The sequence below is a fragment of the Macaca thibetana genome, chromosome 3 (genome assembly GCF_024542745.1).
Source record: "Macaca thibetana thibetana isolate TM-01 chromosome 3, ASM2454274v1, whole genome shotgun sequence".
Taxonomy (NCBI): Eukaryota; Metazoa; Chordata; class Mammalia; order Primates; family Cercopithecidae; genus Macaca; species Macaca thibetana.
This window is the reverse complement of record NC_065580.1, coordinates 163,307,269-163,331,098: the sequence shown is the minus strand read 5'-3', so window position 1 is coordinate 163,331,098 and position 23,830 is coordinate 163,307,269. Positions and strand designations below refer to the sequence as shown.

The 23,830-nt window shown below is 42.8% G+C and overlaps 2 protein-coding genes across 11 annotated transcripts in view; one reads left to right on the top strand and one right to left on the bottom strand.

The window, feature by feature from the left end:
* The window catches only part of CRYZL1 (crystallin zeta like 1), a 51,457-nt gene extending 35,317 nt beyond the window's left edge, over window positions 1–16,140 (bottom strand). For both annotated transcript variants that reach the window (XM_050784648.1, XM_050784649.1), the window contains exons 1-2: window positions 16,040–16,140; window positions 6,422–6,493 (exon numbers count right to left, since the gene is read on the bottom strand). In XM_050784648.1, coding sequence (XP_050640605.1) covers window positions 6,422–6,487 — 66 coding nt within the window. In that variant the 5' untranslated portion in view covers window positions 6,488–6,493; window positions 16,040–16,140. The remainder of the gene's footprint in view (window positions 1–6,421; window positions 6,494–16,039) is intronic.
* Window positions 16,141–16,912: 772 nt separating this feature from the next.
* The window catches only part of ITSN1 (intersectin 1), a 254,134-nt gene continuing 247,216 nt past the window's right edge, over window positions 16,913–23,830 (top strand). For 6 of the 9 annotated variants that reach the window (XM_050784632.1, XM_050784630.1, XM_050784631.1 and 3 more), the window contains exon 1: window positions 16,915–17,076. The gene's annotated coding sequence lies outside the window, so the exon portion shown is untranslated. Of the gene's footprint in view, window positions 17,077–23,830 lie in introns of all 9 variants that reach the window. The other 3 variants (XM_050784638.1, XM_050784636.1, XM_050784634.1) reach the window with 1 other exon arrangement.

Genomic DNA, 23,830 nt, shown 5'->3' with positions numbered 1-23,830 from the left:
TAACTTAGAGCCTTTAGAATTTTTTTTTTTTTTGGAGACAGAGTCTTGCTCTGTTGCCCAGGCTGGAATGCGGTGGAACGATCTCGGCCCACTGCAAGCTCCGCCTCCCGGGTTCACGCCATTCTCCTGCCTCAGCCTCCTGAGTAGCTGGGACTACAGGCGCCCGCCACCACACCTGGCTAATTTTTTGTATTTTTAGTATTGACGGGGTTTCACCGTGTTAGCCAGGATAGTCTCAATCTCCTGACCTCGTGATTCACCCGCCTCGGCCTCCCAAAGTGTTGGGATTATAGGTGTGAGCTACTGTGCCCAGCCGGCTTTTACTAATTTTTAGAATTTTATTTTTTTGTTTGTTTTGTTTTGAGACAGGGTTTCATTCTGTCTCCCAGGCTGGAGTGCGGTAGCACAATCACAGCTCACTGCAGCCTCATCCTCCAGGGCTTAAGTGATCCTCCTGCCTCAGCCTTCCGAGTAGCTGGGGTTACAGGCATGCCCCGCCACACCCAGCTGATTTTTAATTTTTTTTGTAGGACTGGGGTATTGCTATGTTGCCCAGGCTCGTCTCTTAAGTCCTGGGCTCAAGAAATCCTCATGCCTCAGCCTCCCAAAGTGCTGGGATTAAAGGCATGAGACATAGTGCCCAGACCTTAAATTTTCTTAATGCTATAAGTGAAATTCTTTTTTAAAAATATAATTAAGAAATAGAGATGGTGTCTCGCTGAGTTGCCCAGGTTGGTTTTGAACTCCTGGGCTAAAGTGATCCTCCCATCTCAGCCTTCCAAAGTGCTGGGATTACAGGTGTGGGCCACTGTGTCCAGCCAGTAAAATTATTTTTTCCTTTTTTTTTTGTTTTGAGCTAGAGTTTCTCTGTTACCCAGGTTGGAGTGCTGTGGCACAATCTCAGCTCACTGCAACCTCCGCCTCCCAGGTTAAAGTGATTCTCCTGCCTCAGCCTCCTGAGTAGCTGGGATTACAGGCATAAGCCACTATGCCTGGCTAATTTTTTTTTTGTATTTTTAGTAGAAGATGGGGTTTCGCCACGTTGGCCAGGTTGGGGTCTTGAACTCCTGACCTCAGGTGATCTGCCCACCTCGGCCTCCCAAATTGCTGGGATTACAGGCGTAAGCCAGTGAGACTGGCCAGCCAGTGGAATTCCTTACACTCCTTTATTCAACTCTTCCTTAACATGTGTCTTGGACATTTCACCATGCCCCATGGGATTCTGGGGTCAACATACCAATGCAACTGAACCTAATTATCTCTCAGATTCCACTTTTAGATAGAAATTCAAAGGCAAGGCTGGGCATGGGGGCTCACGTCTGTCATCCCAGCACTTTGGGAGGCCAAGGCAAATGGATTACTTAAGGTCAGGAGTTTGAGACCAGCCTGGCCAACATAGTGAAACCTGGTCTTTACTAAAAATACAAAAAATAGCTGGGCATGGTTGCGCACGCCTGTAGTCCCAAGTACTTGAGAGGCTGAGACAGGAGAATCGCTTGAACCCAGGAGGTGGAGGTTGCAGTGAGCTGATATTGTGCCACTGCACTCCAGCCTGGGTGACAGAGCGAGACCTGTCTCAAAAAAAAAAAAAAAAAAAAGAAAGGAAAAAGAAAAGAACAAAAGAAATTCAAAGGCAAACATAGTCCAAATTCAGACACTCAATGTCATCCACCTATATTATTAAATATAATATCACCTCTGCTAAACAACTGTACCTGGTACTGATAATTAAATCAGTCTCCTCTACCCCTAATATGCCCACGATTAGATCAAAAGCTGGCCAAGAATAGCCACTTATATAGCCCCTCCTGTGATGTATCACAGGGATCACTGTGTTTTATTTATCAGGAACACAATCTGAGAACATCTTTTTAAATTTCAGTTTTGACAAAACTTGGTGATAATATGAAGATGTTCAATAATATTGGTGAGTTTGTGAATTTTACTCATGATCTTGTGAACCTGGAGATGTTTCTTCCCAAGAACCAATCAACCCCTGGCCCTCATCCTGATCAATGACAGAAGTCAAGCTGTCTGAAACACAGAGCCCTGGCCTAATTGTTTTTGTTTTTTTGAGACAGGGTCTTGCTCTATCATCCAGGCTGGAGTGATGTGGTGTGAACACGGCTCGCTGTAGCCTTGACCTACACAGGTGGGTGCCACCACGCCTAGCTATTTTTTTTTTTTTTTTTTTTTGGTAGAAATGGGGGTCTCACTTTTTTTGCCCAGGCTGGTCTTGAACTCCTGGGCTCAAGTGATCCTCCTGCCTCAGCCTCCCAAAGTGCTGGAATTACAGGAGTGCACCACTGTGCACGGCCTAAATGTTTTAGGAGTTAGTGACAGACAAGAGAGAAAACTGGATTGCATTCACGATCCAAACTCTCATAATTATTATGAAATACTGATTAACATATAGCACTTACTTTTAATCCCTAAATTTATGGAAGAATGATTTTGGCTTGCTACAAATCTTTCTAATAATCACCAATACTATATATGAAAATTCTACTATCTATGCTTAAAGTAATAAAAACTTGGTGATAATATGAGTATGAGTGATCATTTAAAACTTAGTAAATGAGGTAACTTTGGCAATCTCTGAAATGTGTATGGAAAACAGTATTTTTCTACGTCTTCCATTTCACATACGGGACAAGGTCTGTTTTTTTTTTTTTTTCTGAGACAGAGTCTTGCTCTCTTACCCAGGCTGCAGTGCAGTGGTGCAATCTCCGCTCACTGCAAGCTCCGCCTCCCGGGTTCACACCATTCTCCTGCCTCAGCCTCCCAAGTAGCTGGGACTATGGGCACATGCCACCACACCTGGCTAATTTTTTGCATTTTTAGTAGAGACGGGATTTCACCATGTTAGCCAGGATGGTCCCGATCTCCTGACCTCGTGATCCGCCTGCCTCGGCCTCCCAAAGTGCTGGAATTATAGGTGTGAGCCACCGTGCCTGGCCAAGACAAGGTCTTTTCTGAAATATAGCTACTTTCTGAAAACTTGCATTATTGTGGTATTACATGTTATTTCGCAACACGTAAGACTATTAAGTTTGTTCTGTCTTCCTAATACCTTTTACACTACCACCCTGAGGAACTAAAACCTCTTTTGCAGCAATTCTTTTAAAAATATTTTTTAAAGTAAGGTAGTGTAATGCCTGCAGCTTTATTCTTTTGGTAAAGATGGCTTTGGCTATTCAGAGTATTTTGTGGTTCCATATGATTGTTACAATTATTTTTTTATTTCTGTGAAAAATGCCATTGGCGTTTTAATAGGGATTGAATTGAGTCTGTAGATGGCTTTGGGTAGTATGGACATTTTAACAATATTAATTATTCCAATTAATGAACACAGACTATCTTTCCACTTATGACTGTTCTCTTCAATTTCTTCCATCAATATTTTATAGTTTTCATCATAGAGATATTTCACCTCCTTGGTTAAATTTATTCCTGGGCATTTTATTTTTTATTCTTTATAGCTATTATAAATGGGGTTGCCTTCTTAATTTCTTTCTCTTTTTTTCTGAGACAAGTCTTGCTCTGTTGCCCAGACTGGGGTGCAGTGTCAAGATCATAGATCACTGCAGCCATGACCTCCTGGGCACAAGTGATCCCTCTACCTTAGCCTCCCAAGTAGCTGGGACTACAGGTGTCAGCCAGCATGCCTCACTAACTAAAAAAAAAATTTTTTTGTAGAGACAGGGTCTCCTTTTGTTGCCCAGGCTGACCTTGAACTCCTGGGCTAAAGTGATCTTCCACCCTCGGTCTCCCAAAGTGCTGGGATTATAGGCGCCTCGCCTTTTAATTTCTTTTTCAGATAGTTTGCTGTTGGTATAGAGAACTGCTACTTGGCCAGGCGCGGTGGTGCACGCCTGTAATTCCAGCACTTTGGGAGGCTGAGGTGGGAGGATAGCTTGAGCCCAGGAATTCGAGACCAGCCTGGGCAATGCGGCAAAACCTGCCTCTACAAAAAAACAAAGTCAGTCGGACAAGCACGGTGGCACACGCCCGTAGTCTCAGCTACTCAGCAGGCTGAGGTGGGAGCTGATGCTGGGGGAGGTTGCAGTGAGCCCAGATTGCACCACTGTATTCCAGTGTGGGTGACAGAGCAAGACCCTGTCTCAGAAAAACAAAACAACAACTACAAAAAGAACTGCTATTATTTTTTTTCTTTTGGAGACGGAGGCTTGCTCTGTTGCCCAGGCTGGAGTGCAGTGGCACAAACTTGGCTTACTACAACCTCCGCCTCTCAGGTTCAAGCAATTCTCCTGCCTCAGCCTCCTGAGTAGCTGGGACTACAGGCACATACCGCCACGCCCGGCTAATATTTTGTATTTTTAGTAGAGATGGGGTTTCACTGTGTTGCCCAGGCTGGTCTTGAACTCTTGAGCTCAGGCAATCCACCCGCCTTGGCCTCCCAAAGTGCTGAGATTACAGGTGTGAGCCACCGCGCCCTGCCTCCTGATTTTTTATTTTGTATCCTGCAACTTTACTGAATTCATTAATTAGTTCCAACAGGTTTTTGGTGGAGTCTGTAGAGTTTTCTATACATAAGATCACATCATCTGCAAACAACAGGGATGGTTTGACTTTCTTCTTTCCAATTTGAATGCTCTTTCTTTCTCTTGCCTAATCGCTCTGGCTAGGACTTCTAGTACTATGTTGAATAGAAGCAGTGAAAGTGGTCATCCTTGTCTTGTTCCAGATTTTAGAGGAAAAGCTTCCAACTTTTTCTTGTTCAGTATGATGTTAGCTGCAGGTTTGTTATACATGACTTTTATTATATTGACATATATTCATTCTGTGCCTAATTTATGTAGGGTTTTCATCATGAAGGGATGTTGAATTTTATTACATGGTTTTTCTGTATCTATTGAGATGATCAGAGGGTTTATGTCCTTCATTCTGTTAATGTGATGTATCACATTTATTGATTTGCTTATGTTGAACTATCCTTGCATCCCTGGTTTGAATATCACTCAAACACAGCTGTCAGGGAAATAGATATCAAAACCACAAGAAGATATCCCCTCATCCCCATTAGAAAGGCTATTATCAAAAAGACAAAATGTAACAAATGCTGGTGAGGATGTGGAGAATGGGAACTCTTAAACACCATTGGTGGTCATGTAAATTAGTATAGCCATTAAGGACAAAAATATGAATGTTCCTCAAAAAATTAAAAATAGAACTACCAGGCTGGGCGCAGTGGCTCATGCCTATAATCCTAGCACTTTGGGAGGCCGAGGTGAGAGGATCACCTGAGGTCAGGGGTTTGAGACCAGCCTGGCCAACCTGGCGAAACCCTGTCTCTGCTAAAAATACAAAAATTAGCTGGGCATGGTGGTGCATGCCTGTAATCCCAGCTACTCAGGAGGCTGAGGCAGGAGAACCACTTGAACCTGAGAGGCAGAGGTTGCAGTGAGCTGGGATGGCACCACTGCACTCCAGCCTGGGCAACACAGTGAGAATCTGTCTCAATTAAAAGATAAAATAAAATTAAAAAAAAAAAAAAGAACTATCATGTAATCCAACAATCCCTCTCCTGGGTATGCATACAACCAAAGGAAATGAAAGCAACATGTCAAAGTGATAGCTGTACCTCCATGTTTACTGCAGCTATTCACAATAGCGAAGATATGGAATCAACCTAAGTGTCCATCGACAAATGAATGGATAAAGAAAATGTGGTATATATACACAACAGAATACTATTCAGCCATAAAAAGAAAAAAATCCTGTCATTTGTGAAAATATGGATGAATCTTGAGAATGTTGTGTTAAGTGAAATAAGCTAAGCACAGAATGACAAATGCTACATGATCTCACTCAAATATGGAATCCTAGAAAGTTGATTGCATAGACTTAGAGAGTCCAATAATGGTTATTAGAGGCTGCGGAGATTAAAGGGGTAGGAGCTGGGGAGAGAGGTTTGTCAACAGGTACAAAGTTACAGATAGATGGAAGGCATAGGTTCTGGTGTTCTATTGTACAGTAGGGTAACTATAGTTAAGAATGTATTACATATTTCAATATAGCTAGAAGAGAGAATTTTGAGTGACACAACAAAATGGCAAGTATTTTACTGATGGATATGCTAATCACCCTGATTTGATCATTACATAATTTATACATGAATCAAAACATCACATGGTACCCCATAAATATGTACAATTATGTGTCAATTAAAAACAAAATAAAACTTAAAAAACAGTTAAACTACAATATGAGCCACCATTTTCACATAAAATTTAAAGGAAAGTACTGTAATTTGAGGAGTTTCATTTAAGTAATTTTTCTTCATTAAGTCTCAAAGTCTCATGTTACTCAAAGTAACATAGTAATATGTCATTTAAAAGTGGGTTTATTGCATATAAAGCTACAGTAACTTCTTTAATGATTAAACATTTTTTCTTACCCTTTCTTGAAATACAAATGTTATTTCTTCATCTGTGGAACTCTGTTGGAAATATAAGCCTTTCATAGTCACCTAAAAATAAATACGTATACATGAAATAAAATAACAAGTCTTCCAGACTAAATGTAAGCAAAAATGGAAAAACAGCGCTGGCAAAGGATAAAATGACAACTATAATGTAGTTTTCAAATAAGTACATTTAGAAAATCTTTCTCAAAGTGATCAAATAAGAGAATATGCAACACTCTCTGGGCACCTGTCTTACCAAGAATGTGCTTACAGTTCAACCTTGTACTACAAAGGCAAACATGCTTCATTTTACTTTCCTATACAATAAAAAAGATTACTTAAAAGAAGTCTTATGATGGCCAGAGAAACTCAATTTTATTTACCTTTTATTAAAATTTCCTTTATTTACCATTTGTCAAAGGCTTTCAAAGTCTTAAAGATCACTAAAAAGGAGAAAGTGAACAGCCAAGACACTGGTTCAAACTGTGGCCCTAATTCTTCTCTGTCAGTCTATAAACCATTTAATGGAAGTATTTAAACTTACAGCCGGGCACGGTGGCTCACACCTGTAATCCCAGCACTTTGGGAGGTCAAGGCGGGCGGATCATCTGAGGTCGGGAGTTCGAGACCAGCCTGACCAACATGGAGAAACCCCATCACTACCAAAAAAAGAAAAAAAGAAAAAAAATTAGCCAGGCGTGGCAGTGCGCGCCTGTAATCCTCGCTACTCAGGATGCTGAGACAGGAGAATCGCTTGAAATCAGGAGGCGGAGGTTGCAGTAAGCCGAGATCATGCCATTGCACTTCATCCTGGGCAACAAGAGCGAAACTCTGTCTCAAAAAAATAATAAAATAAAACAAATAGGCAGGGCGCGGTGGCTCAAGCCTGTAATCCCAGCACTTTGGGAGGCCAAGACGGGCGGCTCACGAGGTCAGGACATCGAGACCATCCTGGCTAACACGGTGAAACCCCGTCTCTACTAAAAAAAAAAATACAAAAAATTAGCCGGGCGTGGTGGGGACACCTGTAGTCCTAGCTACTCGGGAGGCTGAGGCAGGAGAATGGCGGAACCCGGGAGGCGGAGCTTGCAGTGAGCCGCCATCGCGCCACTGCACTCCAGCCTGGGCGACAGGGCAAGACACTGTCTCAAAACAAACAAACAAACAAACAAACAAAAAATAAGCTTATATTCTGTGAACTTCTTGAAGCATCTCTAAAGATTCCACAAGTGTTTCTTTAATTTTCAGAGTAATTATATGGTAAGACTTTTTTAATGCAAATTTTACAGAAGTATAAAATATAGAAAAGTACACAAATCCTTGAAGCGCCTAACTTGTTGAATTTCACAGTGTGAATAAGTCCACATAACGGCAGGAGACACATCATCGTATACCTCCAGAAGTTCCCTGTGTCCCCTTCTCCTCCTAAGGAGACCCAATATCCTAAGTTTTAACAACACGGATTAGTTTTGTCTGCTTTTGAACTTTATATAAATAAAATTATACTCTTTAATATCTGTTTTCTTTCTTTCTATATTAGGTTTGTGAGTCTCACTCACGTCAGTTACTTGTAGTTGTTCTATTCATCCCGCATTGCTACATAGTACTCCATTGTATAAACAAATTGCTATTTATCCATTCCACTATAGACAGACCCTTGAATTGTTTCCAGTTTGGGGCTCTTATGAATTGTTCTCTTAAAAACATTCTTGTATATACTTTTTGGTGAAAGTACTATTATTTTGTTTATGGAAACTGAGTCTTAGCTTAAAGCACATAGTTGGTGTCTCATAGCAAAAGCTGGGCCAGAACTGGGATAAAAACTAGGTGCTACTGATTCCAAAGTCGTTACTCCTAACCATGGTATTTAATGGTTTCCTACAGAGCTGCTAACATTAGATATATCATTTAAAGTTGAATACTTTCTTTCTTTTTTTTTTTTGGCGATGGAGTCTCGCTCTGTCGCCAGGCTGGAGGGCACAATCTTGGCTCATTATCTATCTTGGCTCACTGCAACCTCTGCCTCCCGGGTTCAAGCAATTCTCCTGCCTCAGTCTCCCAAGTAGCTGGGACCATAGGCACACACCACCACATCCGGCTAATTTTTGTATTTTTAGTAGAGATGGGGTTTCACCATGTTGGCCAAGATGTTCTTGATCTCCTGACCTTGTGATCCGCCCACCTCGGCCTCCCAAAATACTGGGATTACAGGCATGAGCCACCGCACCTGGCCTAAAGTGGAATACTTTAAAGATAATTATTAAGTACCTGTTGATAGTTCTGGCTACATAATTTGCAGGGCCTAGTGCAAAATGAAAATGTGGGAAGCCTTGTCTAGAAATTATTAAAATTTCAAGATAGCAGAGCATGAAATCAAGCAAAAGTCTCTTCTGAATGTGAGGTCAGTGAGACTGCATAGGCCACATGCCCATAAAGCCAGATCTCTGCGTTTAATGTTAGTGGATCTACTTGGATCCAAATACGTAAAGAGTTTTTACAAAGTGTAGTTGAGCAATGGTTGCTGGTTTCCCGGATGTGATAATCAAATGCTGGAACTAACAGAAATGAATACACGTTCAAGACATATATAGAAATTATGTATGTAGCATGTATCAACGATGTATATAAAAGCAGGATTAAGCTGGGTCAGATGATTAATTCTAACCCTTTGGTTGCAGAAGGTGTTTGTGTCAATGTTTTTGGGGGCTGGGGAGAACCTAAGCATGTATACAGCAGTTACGTATTCCCTCCAGCATTAAATCTAACCTCTTTTGCCTACCTTTGAAGGCTCTCTAAAATGCATACTCACTCTCCCTACTCTACCTTACTGCTTCCACAATTTCCAAGCACATACCCTCTGTCTATCTAGTCAGTATGACTTCACATCATATGGTTACCCCATCTCAGAGCTTCTAGGCATGGCCTCTTTCCTGACAGAATGCTGTAATTTACAGATTCTGCTAAGTAAGTAAAGTTCAAGTTATACCCCCTCTCTGGAATCATCCCCAGTGACTCACTCCGTTTGTTCCATGCTTCCCAATGTCATTACATACTAAAAAAACTTTGCTTTATTTACTAACTAGAGTGCTTTACCCACCATTGCCTGGGAAAATCGACATCGATTATTATTAAATAATAATAAAAAAAATCTCTGTTCCTACTCAGTCTGGAGTTACTAGAACTGCCTTTTTGAGAAGTGGAACAATTACATATCAACATCTTGATTTCAAAGCATTTTGCTTTGTGATATTGGACACTACTGTTTTCTCTGCCCATTGAATCTTGAAATATATGGCATGTCTCCCAGATAAGCAGTCACATGGACCTTAGACTGTGCCCCAGTTTCAAAGACCCTGGAGGACAACTGCTTGTTTGCACCCCTAATATCCCCTAAAACAAATATTGTGTATATAATAATGGCAATATTTTTAATCACATCATCCTAACTAGTTTCTCTAAATTAAGTGAAAATTGCCCTGGTTGGTGGAAAAAAGTAAAGTTCAGTTGGTCCAATTAAGAATTGTATGGGAACAAAAATATCCTTAAAGTTACAAAGTAAAGAAAGAGAGGTGTTTTTTTCACAAACGTAGCCAGAAGAAAACTGAGGAAATATTTGTCTTGCAAACCCAAAAAAGGAATACTGAGTTCCTAGTACTAGGAAAATTGGTAGAATGGATGGTGTTCAAGGCCCACATGGTTTCCTAGTCAGATTAAATAAAAGTCTATTATTTAACAAAATTTTATTTCATTTTTTGTTTTTTGTCTCACACTCTGCCAAGTCTCATATTATTTAATAAAATTTGTATTGACTTAAACACATCTGCACACAGGACATAAAAGTATTAAACATTTTACAAAATAAAAATATACATTAAAACATATAGGCTGAGCATGCTGGCTCACACCTGTAATCCCAGAACTTTGGGAGACCGAGGCAGCTGGATTATGAGGTCAAGAGATCGAGACCATCCTGGCCAACATGGTGAAATCCCGTCTCTACTAAAAATACAAAAATTAGCTGGGCGTGGTAGCATATGCCTGTAGTCCCAGCTACTTGGGAGGCTGAGGCAGGAGAATCACTTGAACCTGGGAGGCAGAGGTTGCAGTGAGCTGAGATTGCACCACTGCACTCCAGCCTCCAGCCTGGCAACAGAGTGAGATTCTGTCTCAAAAAAATAAAAATAAATAAATAAATAAATAAATAAAATATATAATACTTATGACATTTCTAAGAAAAGTCATGTAACTTCAAAATTATAAGTTCTACTATAAATTTTACTATATCAAAAAAATACAATATAAAACTTTTTGGCCAGAGTGGTGGCTCCCACACCTGTCATCCCAACAATTTGGGAGGCTGAGGCAGGAGGACTGCTTGAGCCCAGGAGTTCGACAGCCTGGGCAACAAAGCAAGACCCTGTCTTTTAGAACAAATAAATAAGCCTGGTGTAGTGGTGCTCGCCTGTAGTTCTATCTAGGCATTGGAGGCTGCTTTGAGCTATGATCACCACTGCACTCCAGCCTGGCCAACAGAGCGAAGCCCTGTCTCTTAAACACACAAAACTTTTTAATTACAATAAACCTGTTTAAAAATGTAGGCTAATATAGCCTGTGAAAAGCATAAAAACTTTACATTTTTACAGGTATATCGGAATTTTAAAATGTTTGAATTAATCCACAAACTGAGGATTACGTTAGCAGCACTATAAATTTTTTTTTTTTTTTGAGATAGAGTCTCGCTCTGTCACCCAGTACAGTGGTGTGGTCTCGGCTCACTGCAAGCTCCGCCTCCTGGGTTCACGCCATTCTCCTGCCTCAGCCTCCCGAGTAGCTGGGACTACAGGCGCACGCCACCACGCCCAGCTAATTTTTTTGTATTTTTAGTAGAGATGGGGTTTCACCATGTTAGCCACGATGGTCTCAATCTCCTGACCTCGTGATCCACCCACCTTGGCCTCCCCAAGTGCTGGGATTACAGGCGTGAGCCACTGCTCCTGGCCACTATAAATTTTTATAATGGCCACACAGTAAACTTACTAAAAAATCTGGGGAAACAAAAATTAAGAAGATAATACCAATTTTAAATAATTTTTAGCAAAAGCAAAACAAGAACTTTGCATAAATTAAACACTTAACTATCAACACTTCAAGAAAGTAGTTAATAAAGATACTGATCTGCTAAGGGATTTCTAAAAAATCAATGGGAAGTAGTTTCAAATGGTTTCATCCTTCTTATAATAGCAACATGAACTCCACCTGCTCCTTTGTTACAGTCAATCCCCCAAGAAACTCATCTATTCTTTGTTGTAAATAAAACCTCTACAAATCATTCCTTACCTACACTTTCAGGCCAAAAGTGTTCTGAGCATCAGACCAACCTCAAATTCAACAGACACAAAGCTGGACTCATCTTTCCCCCAAACAAGATTTTGCTGTAGTCTCTAGTCATCAAGAATACCTTAGATCCATCCCATCACCTTCACTCTGGTGATGTGCGAACACCTCAATGCCTCAGGCTTGGGTTGTGGCAATAGGTTGCCAAATGCTTTCAATACTCTCCCGCATTCAACCTGTCTATTCCCCTATGGCTAATTTAATTCCTCAAAGTCCAAACTCCTCTTCCTACATGCTCAAATTTGTATTATTCCCCAACACAAACTTTATAATACTATGGCCATTTCAGGCTCAGAGTTCGGTTATAATGTTTCTAACCTACCTTCATTTTTATTTTAAGGAAAGCAAAGATATATATAAACAGCTAGACAAGAGAAAAGCACATATATATATAAACAGCTAGACAAGAGAAAAACAGGTGAAGTCAACTCTGAAATGTGGCCCTGTATGCTCAACCTGGTCACCATGCCAGGCTCTCTTGGGCTGTTAGAGTATCCAATACCCTATTCCATCATTGGCACCTGCACACAGCATTATACTACTAGCTAGATTGTTAAGGGGAAATCTTCAGTTATATTTTGATCATTTGTGAAGAGGTGAATTAATATTACGTTTTAACAATGTTCACATTAATCTGAGGCTTTTCATACATATCCACACATTGGAAAAATAAATATGCCTAAATATTTGATTAAAAAGAATATAGTCACCATAATCAAAGCAACTAGCTGGAGGTTTGGCTTAAATATTATACTCTGCAGGCTGTGGAGGATGGTAGTCCTAACGGGTCAGGTCTGCCTCTTTTTTTTTTTTTTTTGAGATGGAGTTTTGCCCTGTCACCTAGGCTGGAGTGCAGCAGCGCAATCTTGGCTCACTGCAACTTCCACCTCCCAGCTTCAAGCGATTCTCCTGCGCCTCCCGAATAGCTAGGATTACAGGCGCATGCTACCACACCCAGCTAATTTTTTTGTATCTTCAGTAGAGATGGGGTTTCACCATGTTGGCCAGGCTGGTCTCGAACTCCTGACCTCGTGATCCACCCGCCTTGGCCTCCCAAAGTGCTGGGATTACAGGCGTGAGCCACCGCGCCTGGCCTGCCTCTTAAAGAGGGTAGTGAATGCATGGTCATAACAGTTGAGGATATCTCTACATGGTATAGTCAACAGTCTCTAGAAATCTGTATATTCAAAGGACACTTTGCACAAGCAATGAGTTTACAGGTGTTTTGCTGCGTACAACTGCAGTGCTCTTTTGTGCCTGATATTACATAAGATGGGCACAGGAGATACTGTGACAGTGGCTTATATCTGGCTAAACCTTGGAAAGCAATTCCAGCTAATAATACAAGAACTTTAGGTATTATAATTTAAAACTAAATGGAAAATGCGTAACATTAGATGGTCCCTATCACTAGAGGGACTGAAACAGAGGCTGGGTACATATTACAGGGGCTTCATAAAGGAGATTCCAGCATCAACTGAGCAGGACAGGTGGATCAAATGACCATTTAGTTCTGTTCTAATTGTGACAATCTTGATAAATATTATCAAGGCATATTTGATTGAATTTATACATGTGTGGCACAATCTCTACATCGTATGCAACCTGAGATCTAAAGATAGATAAAGGAGCAGAAAAGGAAAATTGTTTCTTTTTTGCCTATCTAGTACAGTGGCTCTCAATAAAGAACTTTTTGGATCTCAAAAGAATTTCTGATGCCTCACCATCTCCATGAGGGCTTTATTATCTGTTGATTTTCAGATGGTATTTTCATTTAAGAGTCTAGGGTTTCTTACATGACCAATTTCCCACCCATGTCTCTGGAGGTTGGAGACGTGGGATGGTCATTATCCCAAAGATCTGAAAATCTCTGGTCCAGTTGCTATTCAATGTAGGGCTATTTAATATAACATGATCCAGAACAACAGAAACTTAACTTTCATTTATATTTTTGAATGAGCATTATATTTTCTCATATCATACTACTGGGGAACAAGGGAGCAAATGGTGTGATGAATGAGTCTTCCCTTTATAAGCTGGCTTAATCATGTGACTCTGGAACAATGCAGGTGGAGGTCCCTGGTGATGAGAATGACTATTTGAGGGATCCTCCCGAAACTCTACCACACCACAGTTACTTGCTCCCCTCCAATCCATTTAACTGACTTTCTTTTCCACCTACTAACATGATTGAAGTTTGTAAATGCTTAATTTTCCAGTTCACTATAGGATTGTGGAGAAACCACTCCTTGCTTCAAATGAAAAATACGAATTGTAATTTTGATAAAATATTTACTAATTCAAAAATCAAGAGAAAATAATTTCATGTCTTTATTATGCACACAATGGAAGAATTTTTTTTTTTTTGTAAAATACCATATTTTAGCATATGTAGATATGTGGATCTTTTTTTGAGACAGGGTCTCACTCTGTTGCCCAGGCTGGAGTGCTGTTGTTGTGATCTTGGCTCACTGTAACCTCCGCTTCCGGAGTTCAAGCGATTCTCCTGCCTCAGCCTCCTGAGTAGCTGGAATTACAGGCGTGCACCACCATACCCAGCTAATTTTTGTATTTTTAGTAGACACGGGGTTTCACCATGTTGGCCAGGCTGGTCTCGAACTCCTGGACTCAAGTGATCCACCTGCCTCAGCCTCCCAAAGTGCCGGGATTACAGGTGTGACCCACCACGCCTGGCCAATATGTGTATTTTTGCTCTTCTACTCATAAAACTCTCCTGAGCTCAATGTAGTACTGTTCATTGGGTCTACAAGAAGAGCATAGTTATCTTAGAAATATTTCATTGCACAAGGCTGGCAGCTTGATCTTGTATGGGGAACTACCCCAGTTGCAAATCTAAACGTCTTATCCCCTACTGTAAGCTGGAAAAGAGGCATCAATAAGGGAAATTAGTGATAAAAGGTAGTAATTATACACTGCAGTGGCTGCTGGATCTGATTTAGAAGTCATAACTGACCTGAGCTTGAATCCTGGCTCTCCTACTTATTAGCTGTATGACTTTGGACTACTTAATTTTAACCTTTCTGGGCCTGAGACCCCATATCTTAGATAATAATAGCAGTTATCTCAAAGGGTTGCCGTAAGGATTAAATAATACATGCAAAGCACTCAGCGCAACATCATACTTTCAGAAATGTTGGCTATTTTGACTATTATTTCTGTAAATTGGGCACATCTCAATTACAGAGAATCTCTAAAGTAGTTCTGAATCCCATCTCATAGAGTTGCAAAGGGTTTGGTCAATGCAGCCTTATTTTTCACACCTTTTAATTTCTGCAGTAGGCTACTGTAGCAGTCACTAGCACAGGTGGCTACTGAGCAGTCCAACTGTGTCTAGCTGGAACTGAGATGCGCTGTAAGTGGAAAATACACATCAGATTTTGAAGATTTAATACGAAGAAAAGAATGTAAAATCCCGATTTCTAAATATTTGATTAAGCGTTGAAATGGTAATGTCTCAGATATACTAGGCTAAATGAAACATATACTTAAAATTAATTTCACGCGTTTCTTTTCACGTTTTAAATGTAGCTATCCCAAAATTTAAAATGACATAAGGGACTCGCATTATATTTGCACTGGACAGAGTTCAGGTAAAACCTTGCTACTCAAAACGTGGACAGCAGCACCTGGGGGCTTGTTAGAAACGCAGATGTTCCGCCCGCACCCAGACCTATGCCAAGGCGATGCTTACATCTCGCTCCAGATGATTCCGCTGTTTAGCGTAATGAAGAGGGCCGATGTGGCTCAAAAGCCACATACAGCGAATAACTACTAACTGCTTTCCCAAAACAGCAAAGTGATGAGGAAGAAAAAAGTAGCTGAGAAGAAGTAACAGAGAAAGAAAAAGACACTCAAATTCTAGGAACAAAAAGCAGAGGAGAAAAACCCAACCTGGGAAATTAAGTGGAAGGGCACTCCCAGACCTCTACCTCCATAAAAGTACAGGGAGATGCAAACTGAGATAAGACCTACAATAAAAACCCGTCAAGGTCCAAGGAAACTGTCCCTCAAATCTAGTCTTACCCACCCCTCAGCGGCCTCAGCTAAGCTAGGCCTGGGCCCGAACAAGTCCCAGGTTGGGGTTCGACGCGAACCACCATCCTCCCCAGGGCTGCACGGTTCCGCGGGGCATCTCTCCACCTTTCGCTTAAAGTCCCATTTCCCAAGACACAGGACGCTTTTTCCGGGGCTCACCTGCCTCTGAGCCGCCACAACGGCCTGCACCTTCACCACCGCCACCTTCAAGTCCTTCCGCAGAGAGCCCGCCCCCTGCTCCCATTGGTCAGGCCGCTCGTCACTCCTGAAGGGCGGGGTCGGACTCGCGAGGCTGTCGAGAACGCCATGGCAACCAGTCTTGGAACTACATCTCCCGTAATGTTCCGCTCGGGGGCGGAGAAAGAGGCGAGGCACCGCCCCAAGGACTACCAATAAATGGGCGAAGTTGGAATCGCCTGGATGGGTTCCGTTTTATGCAAATCCTAACCGAAGATCACACCCTTCCTCATTCCAACCATGGGCCCGGCCAACCCCTCTGGCTTGTGCTTCGCCTCCTTTATCCTTTCCACATTATTCTCTCCTTTAAAACCTCCAATAATTAAGCCAACTAAGTGCATTCTATCTAGTGCCTCGCACGGCAACGAGCAGATGCACCGAAATCGTGCAACAAAATCTCCATAAACCACGATAGGCAACCTCAGACCAGAAATCTCCGGTTACGCCTACGTGGGGAAGAGGGGGAGAGTGCTAATCCTGCCCCCACTCAGCGCCTGCTGACTGGCTCATTCAGCTTGTCACTCTGTCGTCTTACATTTCTTTGGCTCCCCTTCCTCGGGTTCGCACGGTGGGCGGGGCCAGCGGTAGGGGGCGGTGAGAAGGTGCGGGCCCCTTCTTCCGATTGGCAGGCGGTTTCCCCACCCACTTATGGGCGGAGACGGAGGGTGGATGGGGGGGCGGGGGAGGCAGAGGAGGGAGATGAGGAGATAGGCGGGAGCGAGGGAACGAGGGAGGGAGCGAAGGAGGTAGAGAGGAGTGGAGGCGCCAGGGGAGGGAGCACAGCTTGGTTGCTCCGTAGTACGGCGGCTCGCGAGGAAGAATCCCGAGCGGGCTCCGGGACGGACGGAGAGGCGGGCGGGGATGGTGTGCGGGGCTGCGGCTCCTGCGTCCCTCCCCGCGGCGCGTGAGCGACACTGATTTGTCCCTGGGGCGGCAGCGCGGACCCGCCCGGAGATGAGGTGAGGAGAGGGCTGCACGGCGGCGGCCTGGACCGCGGGCAGCGGCGGCGGGGGCGGGGGTCGGCGCGATGGCTGCCCGGGGCGTCCGTCCCGCGCCCGGCGCTTGTCCCCCCGGCCGCCTTTAGCCCCTCGCCGCGCGCCTGGGAGACGGCAGCGGCCGCCCCTCTGCCTCGTCCTTCCAGTCCTCGGGGGCGGCGGCGGGATGGCGGGCGGACCCGCACTGGGAGGCCGGGGGCTGCGGTGGGCCGTGGGGTGGTGGCCGTGGGACGGGCGTAGGGATGAATGGGCGCCTCGGCCCCGCCGCGGAGCGGGCTCCCTCCTGCCGCGGGGACCCCGGACGTCCGCTCTTTCCCAGGCTGACCTCGCTGCCCTCGGCCGCCGGCGCTGGGCGGCCCGGCCTCGCCTCCCGCCGGCCTCCCGGGGACCCGCGCTGGCGGGAGCGGCGTCGCCTCTGCCTGGAGCCGCGGCTCCTTCCTCGCTCCCTCGCTCGCAAGCCTGCGGAATCCCGGGTCAGTGAAGGGCAGGCAATGCAGTTCGGCCCCAGGGCGCGCCGCGGGGCCGCCCCTGAAGGCATTTAACGGAGAGCGGCTCCCGCGCCCTGTGAGCGCGTCCCCGGATCCGCCGCGTCCCTTCCCTTCTTACGCACCGGCACGGTTTTGTGGTGTGGACCTGAGGCACAATTGCAGTCCCTTGCTTGCAAGAGGGAATGCAATCAGAATTCCTAAAAAAAGGAAACCGGCGAGGAATCGGCCGCACCTTCCTGCGCCTCTGCTTGCTTTGGGGTTAGAAAACAACTTCGGAGATTACATTTCCTATGGGCAATCTTTTGTTGTGATTCAGACTCAAGAAGGCTTTGCTTTGGAAGAAATAGATTAGCGGCTTCTCTGTGGAGTTGGAGGCTATAGAGATTTTTATAGCCTCTTCAATATGAAAGTTTCCTCTAGAACTTTGCCATCATCAGTGCTATTCTGAGGGCAGCAGCAACCTGGGAATTTAAATATATGCAGGCTCCGGCCAGATGCGTTTCTTTGTGCTTGTCTGTTGGCATTCTTCTCTTGCTGCTCCCCTTGATCAAAATGTACAGATAATAAAAACAAGGCCAATGAAAAGGGTGGCCAATAACAGCAAATCCCATACAAATAAATGCCTCTAGAAATTCTCAGTTCTGTCAGCGGGGAGGCAGTTTTGCTAATCCCGTGGAACGGATGAAGAGAAAGGCACAGATATCTCATGGATTATGTAGTGGACAGGATGTGAGGGCAGGAACTGGGGCCAGGACACAGCAGGCCAGCTGGTTTGCATGGTGCCACTCTAAACCCCCAAAATTTGAATAGGAGGAATGTATTTGTTGGGATACCTTTATTTTTAGATGACTTGAAGGCTGAGAGTGCGGAAGCTTAAACACCCTTCATAGTTATTATTTCTTAATTTATCTCTGAGAATAAAATATGCTTCTGTTTAAAATTTCTTTTACTGGTGTGCTTGAAACGTTGTTTTGATGGGAGTTTCCTTGTAAGTAAAAACATTAAAAATTACATACATATGAAAGAAAAATCGCTAGTGCAGATGGGTTTGTAAAGAATCTAGGGACTTTTAAGTCATATAAATTAAGGAGTGAGGGACACTAATTTGATGCTGGTGTTAAAATTATTTCAGACACCTTTAAGTAGTCCAGTAAAGATCATTTCTCATAGTATGATCTTTTTTAAAAAATGGTATTTCATTATCTAGGAATGCTTCTGTTGAAATTGCTGGGGCGCATGGTACCTTCACAAAACTCTATTATTATTCTGCCTGAGTAAGAGAGGAAATGAACAAATTTTTAATGTACTTTGGAACCCTGTGGATTGCTCAGATACTAAGCATTGTGAAATAGGGCATAAAATGAGTGGTAGCAAGTTAGTTCTGTGAAATGTTTGTCCTTCTTAGATTTTTTTTTTTTTTTTTTTTTGGCAGTCGACTAGCAATTTTCTTTTCCCTAAGGCTTATCTTCAATATTGGTAGTAGAACCTCTGCTCAAGTTTATCTTTTCCCCAAATACCTAGATTGGGGCAAACTGTCAAACCTCCTGTAAGAGGTTAAGGAGGAGCTGCTGGTAATTTCTTTTTTTCTTTTTTTTCTTTTCTTTTCTTTTTTTTTTTGAGACAGGGTCTGGCTATGTCACTCAGGCTGGAGTGCTGTGGTGCAGTCATGGCAGCAACCTCAACCTCCTGGGTTCCAGTGATCTTCCCACCCCAGCTTCTGGAGTATCTGGGACCACAGGTGCACGCCACCATGCCCAGCTAATTTTTAAATTTTTTCTAGAGACGGGGTCTCTCTGTGTTGCTCAGGCTGGTCTAAAACACCTGCCTCAAACGATTCTCCCACCTAGGCAGCCTCCCAAAGAGCTAGGATTAGAGGGATGAGCCACCATGCCTCGTCCAAATTTCTCTACTCTAAATCGTATTTTTAATTTGCTAAAATTTGGGAGTTGTAGAGAATTGATGACATGAGAGTTTGGATTATGTTTGCACCTCAAATTCTTCTGCCATAGAGCTGTTCCCTTCTGAATGATCACTTCCTCCTGACTGGCTCCACTTACTGGTTGGGTTTCTTAAAGTGTGGACCTCAGATCACTTACATCAGCATTAATGGAGGCACCTGTTAAAAATACAGGTTTGGGGCATGGTGGATCAAGCCTGTAATCCCAACACTTTGGGAGGCTGAAGTAGGAGGATAGCTTGGGCCCAGGAATTTGAGACCAGCTTGGGCAACATAGGGAAACCTTGTCTCTAAAAAAAAATTTTTTTTTTATATGCTGGGCTTAGTGACTCGTGCCTATATTCCCAGCTCTTCTAGAGGCTGAGGTGGGAGGATCTGGTTCACTTGAGCCCAGGAGATCACGGCTGCAGTGAGCCGTGATTGCCCTACTGCACTCTAGCCTGGGCGACAGAGAGAGTGAGCCTGTGTCCAAAAAGTAAGTAAATAAATACATAAAAATAAACACAGGTTTCTGTCACCTCACCTCAGAATCAGACAGCTGGAAGTGGGGCTCTGGAATTGGTATTTTTAATGCATTCTCTAGGAATTTCTCCTGCATAGGGAAGTTGGAAACCACTAGCTTCCTTCTCACTGAGCATCTCCTGAGACCAGCTCCTGAAGTGGATAGAAAGTTTTTCAAGTGGCAGATTAACTTTTATGCCTTAGGCTGCTAATAAAAAACAATTGACCATGACTTTCCGCTGTGTAATTGTACCTGTCATACACCTTTCAGATGGCAGAGGCTTTGGTTCACCCCTGTACCTCCAGGGCCTAAAACAGTGCCTGGAGGAACTCAAACATTTGTTGAGTGAATATGTGAACTACATTGCAGTGAGACCAATCTTTTAAAAGTTTACTTGTCAAATTAATCTATCAGTTAGTAGTCACTGATTTTAAATTAGGAGCCATAAGCACTATACCCCAGTAACTTCTGTAAGTTTGGTTAGTTTAGAAAGGAGAGAGCCTTTCCCAGACATAGTGTGCTCAAGGTGATTAGCCAGAAAGAAGATTCAGAGCAAAGCATTTGCTTAGAGAGTCAAAATGTAAATTTAAGTCACAATGTAGTGGTAAATCATATATCAAAGTTACATTTGGTATATTGTCTTATATCAAAATATCATTTTATAAACCATAAGTCCAACATACTGCTATAAAAATTGGTTTCTAACAAATAGAGAAAATTGTTATATTTTCCAGTTTCAACTTTTCATGCTAATAAAATTTGACCTTTACACCTTCTTTTCAAGAGTTCACCACAGGACACCGTAGATATTATGCAGTTAAGAGTGCAAACTCTGGAGAATATTGTGTTTGACTACACAGTCAGTGAGTTTGATGTAACCTCTCAATGCCTCATTTCTCAGCTGAAAATAGGAATAGTAATAACAAAGTTCACCTACTTCTAAGTGCTTACATAAGTTTTTGAGACACATGCACTTAATAAATAGTAGTTACAGGGATGATAAACAATTGGGGTGTATAAAAATATGTAAAACTCAAAAGCTAAACCATTTAATTATTGTACTACTGTACTTTATGATAGTAAATAGAAATCTGTTGCTTAAAAAAGAAGTTTCTTTGGTGGTGTGCGTCTGTAGTCCCTGCTACTTTGGAGGCTGAGGTGGGAGAATCACTTGAACCCAGGAGATCAAGGCTGCAGTGAGCTATGATTGCGCCACTGCACTCCAGCCTGGGTGACACAGCAAGGCCCTGTCTCCAAAAAAAAAAAAAGTTTCTTGCTAACTCCTTGGCACTATGTATAATTTTTTTAATTGAATGACTAGACTAAACATTAAAAGTATTTAATAAGCTACCAAATATGTATTAATAACTATAAGTTTTTGAAAATAAATACTAAATCTCATGATCACTTTTAGGTTAAAATATAGTTTATGATGAGCAACTAATATTCTTTGTATCTAAAAAGATAATTGTATGTTTTATGGTAGAAAAATTGAAATACAGAAAAGTATAAAGTGGAAAACTATGAAATACCCACAGGTCTACTACCTGCATACATATATCTTCAAATCCTTTTGTGTGTATGCATGTGGCTATTCATACACAATTTCTGCAATCTCAGCTCACTGCAAGCTCCGCCTCAAGGGTTCACGCCATTCTCCTGCCTCAGCCTCCCGAGCAGCTGGGACTACAGGCACCTACCACCACGCCCGGCTAATTTTTTGTATTTTTAGTAGAGACGGGGTTTCACCGTGTCAGTCAGGATGGTCTCGATCTCCTGACCTTGTGATCCGCCTGCCTCGGCCTCCCAAAGTGCTGGGATTACAGGCATGAGCCACCATGCCCGGCCTACTTTTTTTTTTTTGTTTAACATCTTGTCATGAGTGTCTTTTCCTGTATATATGTATATTGCATTATAACAATTTCAGTAACCAAATAATATTCCGTTTTATGGATCTATGATAGTTTTTTTTTTTTTTTTTTTTTTTTTTTTTTTCAGACAGAGTCTCACTTTGTCACCCAGGCAGGAGTATAGTGGTGCAGTCTTGGCTCACTGCAACCTCTGCCTCCCAGGTTCAAATGAATCTCTTGCCTCAGCCTCCTGAGTAGCTGGGATTACACGTGCCTGCCACCATGCCTGGCTAATGTTTGTAATTTTAGTAGAGATGGGGTTTTGTCATGTTAGTCAAGCTGGTCTCATACTCCTAACCTCAGGTGATCCACCTGCCTCAACCTCCCAAAGTGCTGGGATCACAGGCGTGAGCCACCGTGCCCAGCCATGGATCTCTGGTGGTTTAGCCAATTTATTTTTATTAGACATTAGTTTGTTTATTTTTCCTCCACGGTTACTTATAACCCTGCAGTGACCGTCCTTCTACATATGTCTCTGTATATACTTGTGAGATTATTTTCATTAGGATAAATTTCTACAAATGGAATTTGCAGAATCAAATTTAACTGTAGAGTCCAAAACTCTTAGCCTGTTTCCTAGACATATTTTATAGGCATTTGGGTACTTTTTACGTTCTCGATTTCTGTTGTGGAGTAACTAAGAGGTTCTCTGACATGTACTAATGTATAAACTGGGTGAGGCACAAATTTGAATCCGTTTCACTGAACTCACATAAGTTAGCTCAGAAATTAGCCTTGGGACTGGTGCTGTGGGTCACTCCTGTAATCCCAATACTTGAGAGGCCAAGGTGGGAGCATTACTTGAGCCCAGGAGTCCCAGACCAGCCAGGGCAACATAGCAAGACCCTGTCTCTACAAAAAAAATTTTAAAAAGTAGCCCGGTGAGGTGATGCCCACCTGTAGTCCTAGCTACTAGGGAGGCTGAGGTGGGAGGACTGCTTGTACCCAGGAGTTGGAGGCTGCAGATGCCACAGCACTCTAGACTGGGCAACATAGTGAGACCTTGTCAACAAAGAGAGAGAGAGAGGAGGGCAAGAGAGAGAAAAGAAAGAGGAGACAGAGAAAGAAAAAGAAAGAGAAGGAAGGAAGCAGAAAGAAAGAGAGGAAAATTAGCCTCGTCAACTGTCCAGCATTCATCCTTAAAGCAGTCTTGTTATCCTCTACTCTGTAGTGGTTTTCCTAAAGTGCCGCTGCATGAAAAACAGGATTAGAGTGATAGAGAAGACTAGTGAAGTTTGAAAAGGCAGTTCACTTGTGATGTGGACTTGTCTTAGAAACGCAAGACTGTACAGAAGTGTGATGAGGGAGACAGCTGGGTGTGTGTCCAGATAGTTCCATGTTGGCCAGTTTGGAGATAGAACGTGGCCTAAGGAAGTTTGCTTCCTGAATGTGAAGGCCTCAGTGTAGAGAGATATCAGATCCACTGGGGGATCACTGAAAAGTAAACCAAAACATTTTTATTAATACATGTGATGGTAGAATGTCACTCAGGTTTTGTTCCTAAAGTTTGTAGCTAAGAAAGTGAATTTTAAGCAAGTTAATCTATTTGAATGCATCACTGCTGTTTCAGCGTTTTTCTAGTAGAATTAATGATAGTTAGCTTGCTTTATTAGCTTACTGCCCAGAGAGAACATTGGTGAAATTGTTTTGGCTTCAGCTCTCTGGACTGAGTTTGTGCTGCCTAGCTCAGTTTTCAGTTGGTCACCAAAACCTGTCATTGTTTTTGTGTGGTATGGGGTCTGCTGGAGCCGTGTGGTAGTGCATTTGGCTCTTCATTGAGTGGTGCAGCCAGGAGTTGAACTGAGGGCTGTGACAGAGTTTTGAATTCAAGTGAATTCGAATGTGAAAATAACAAGGTCTG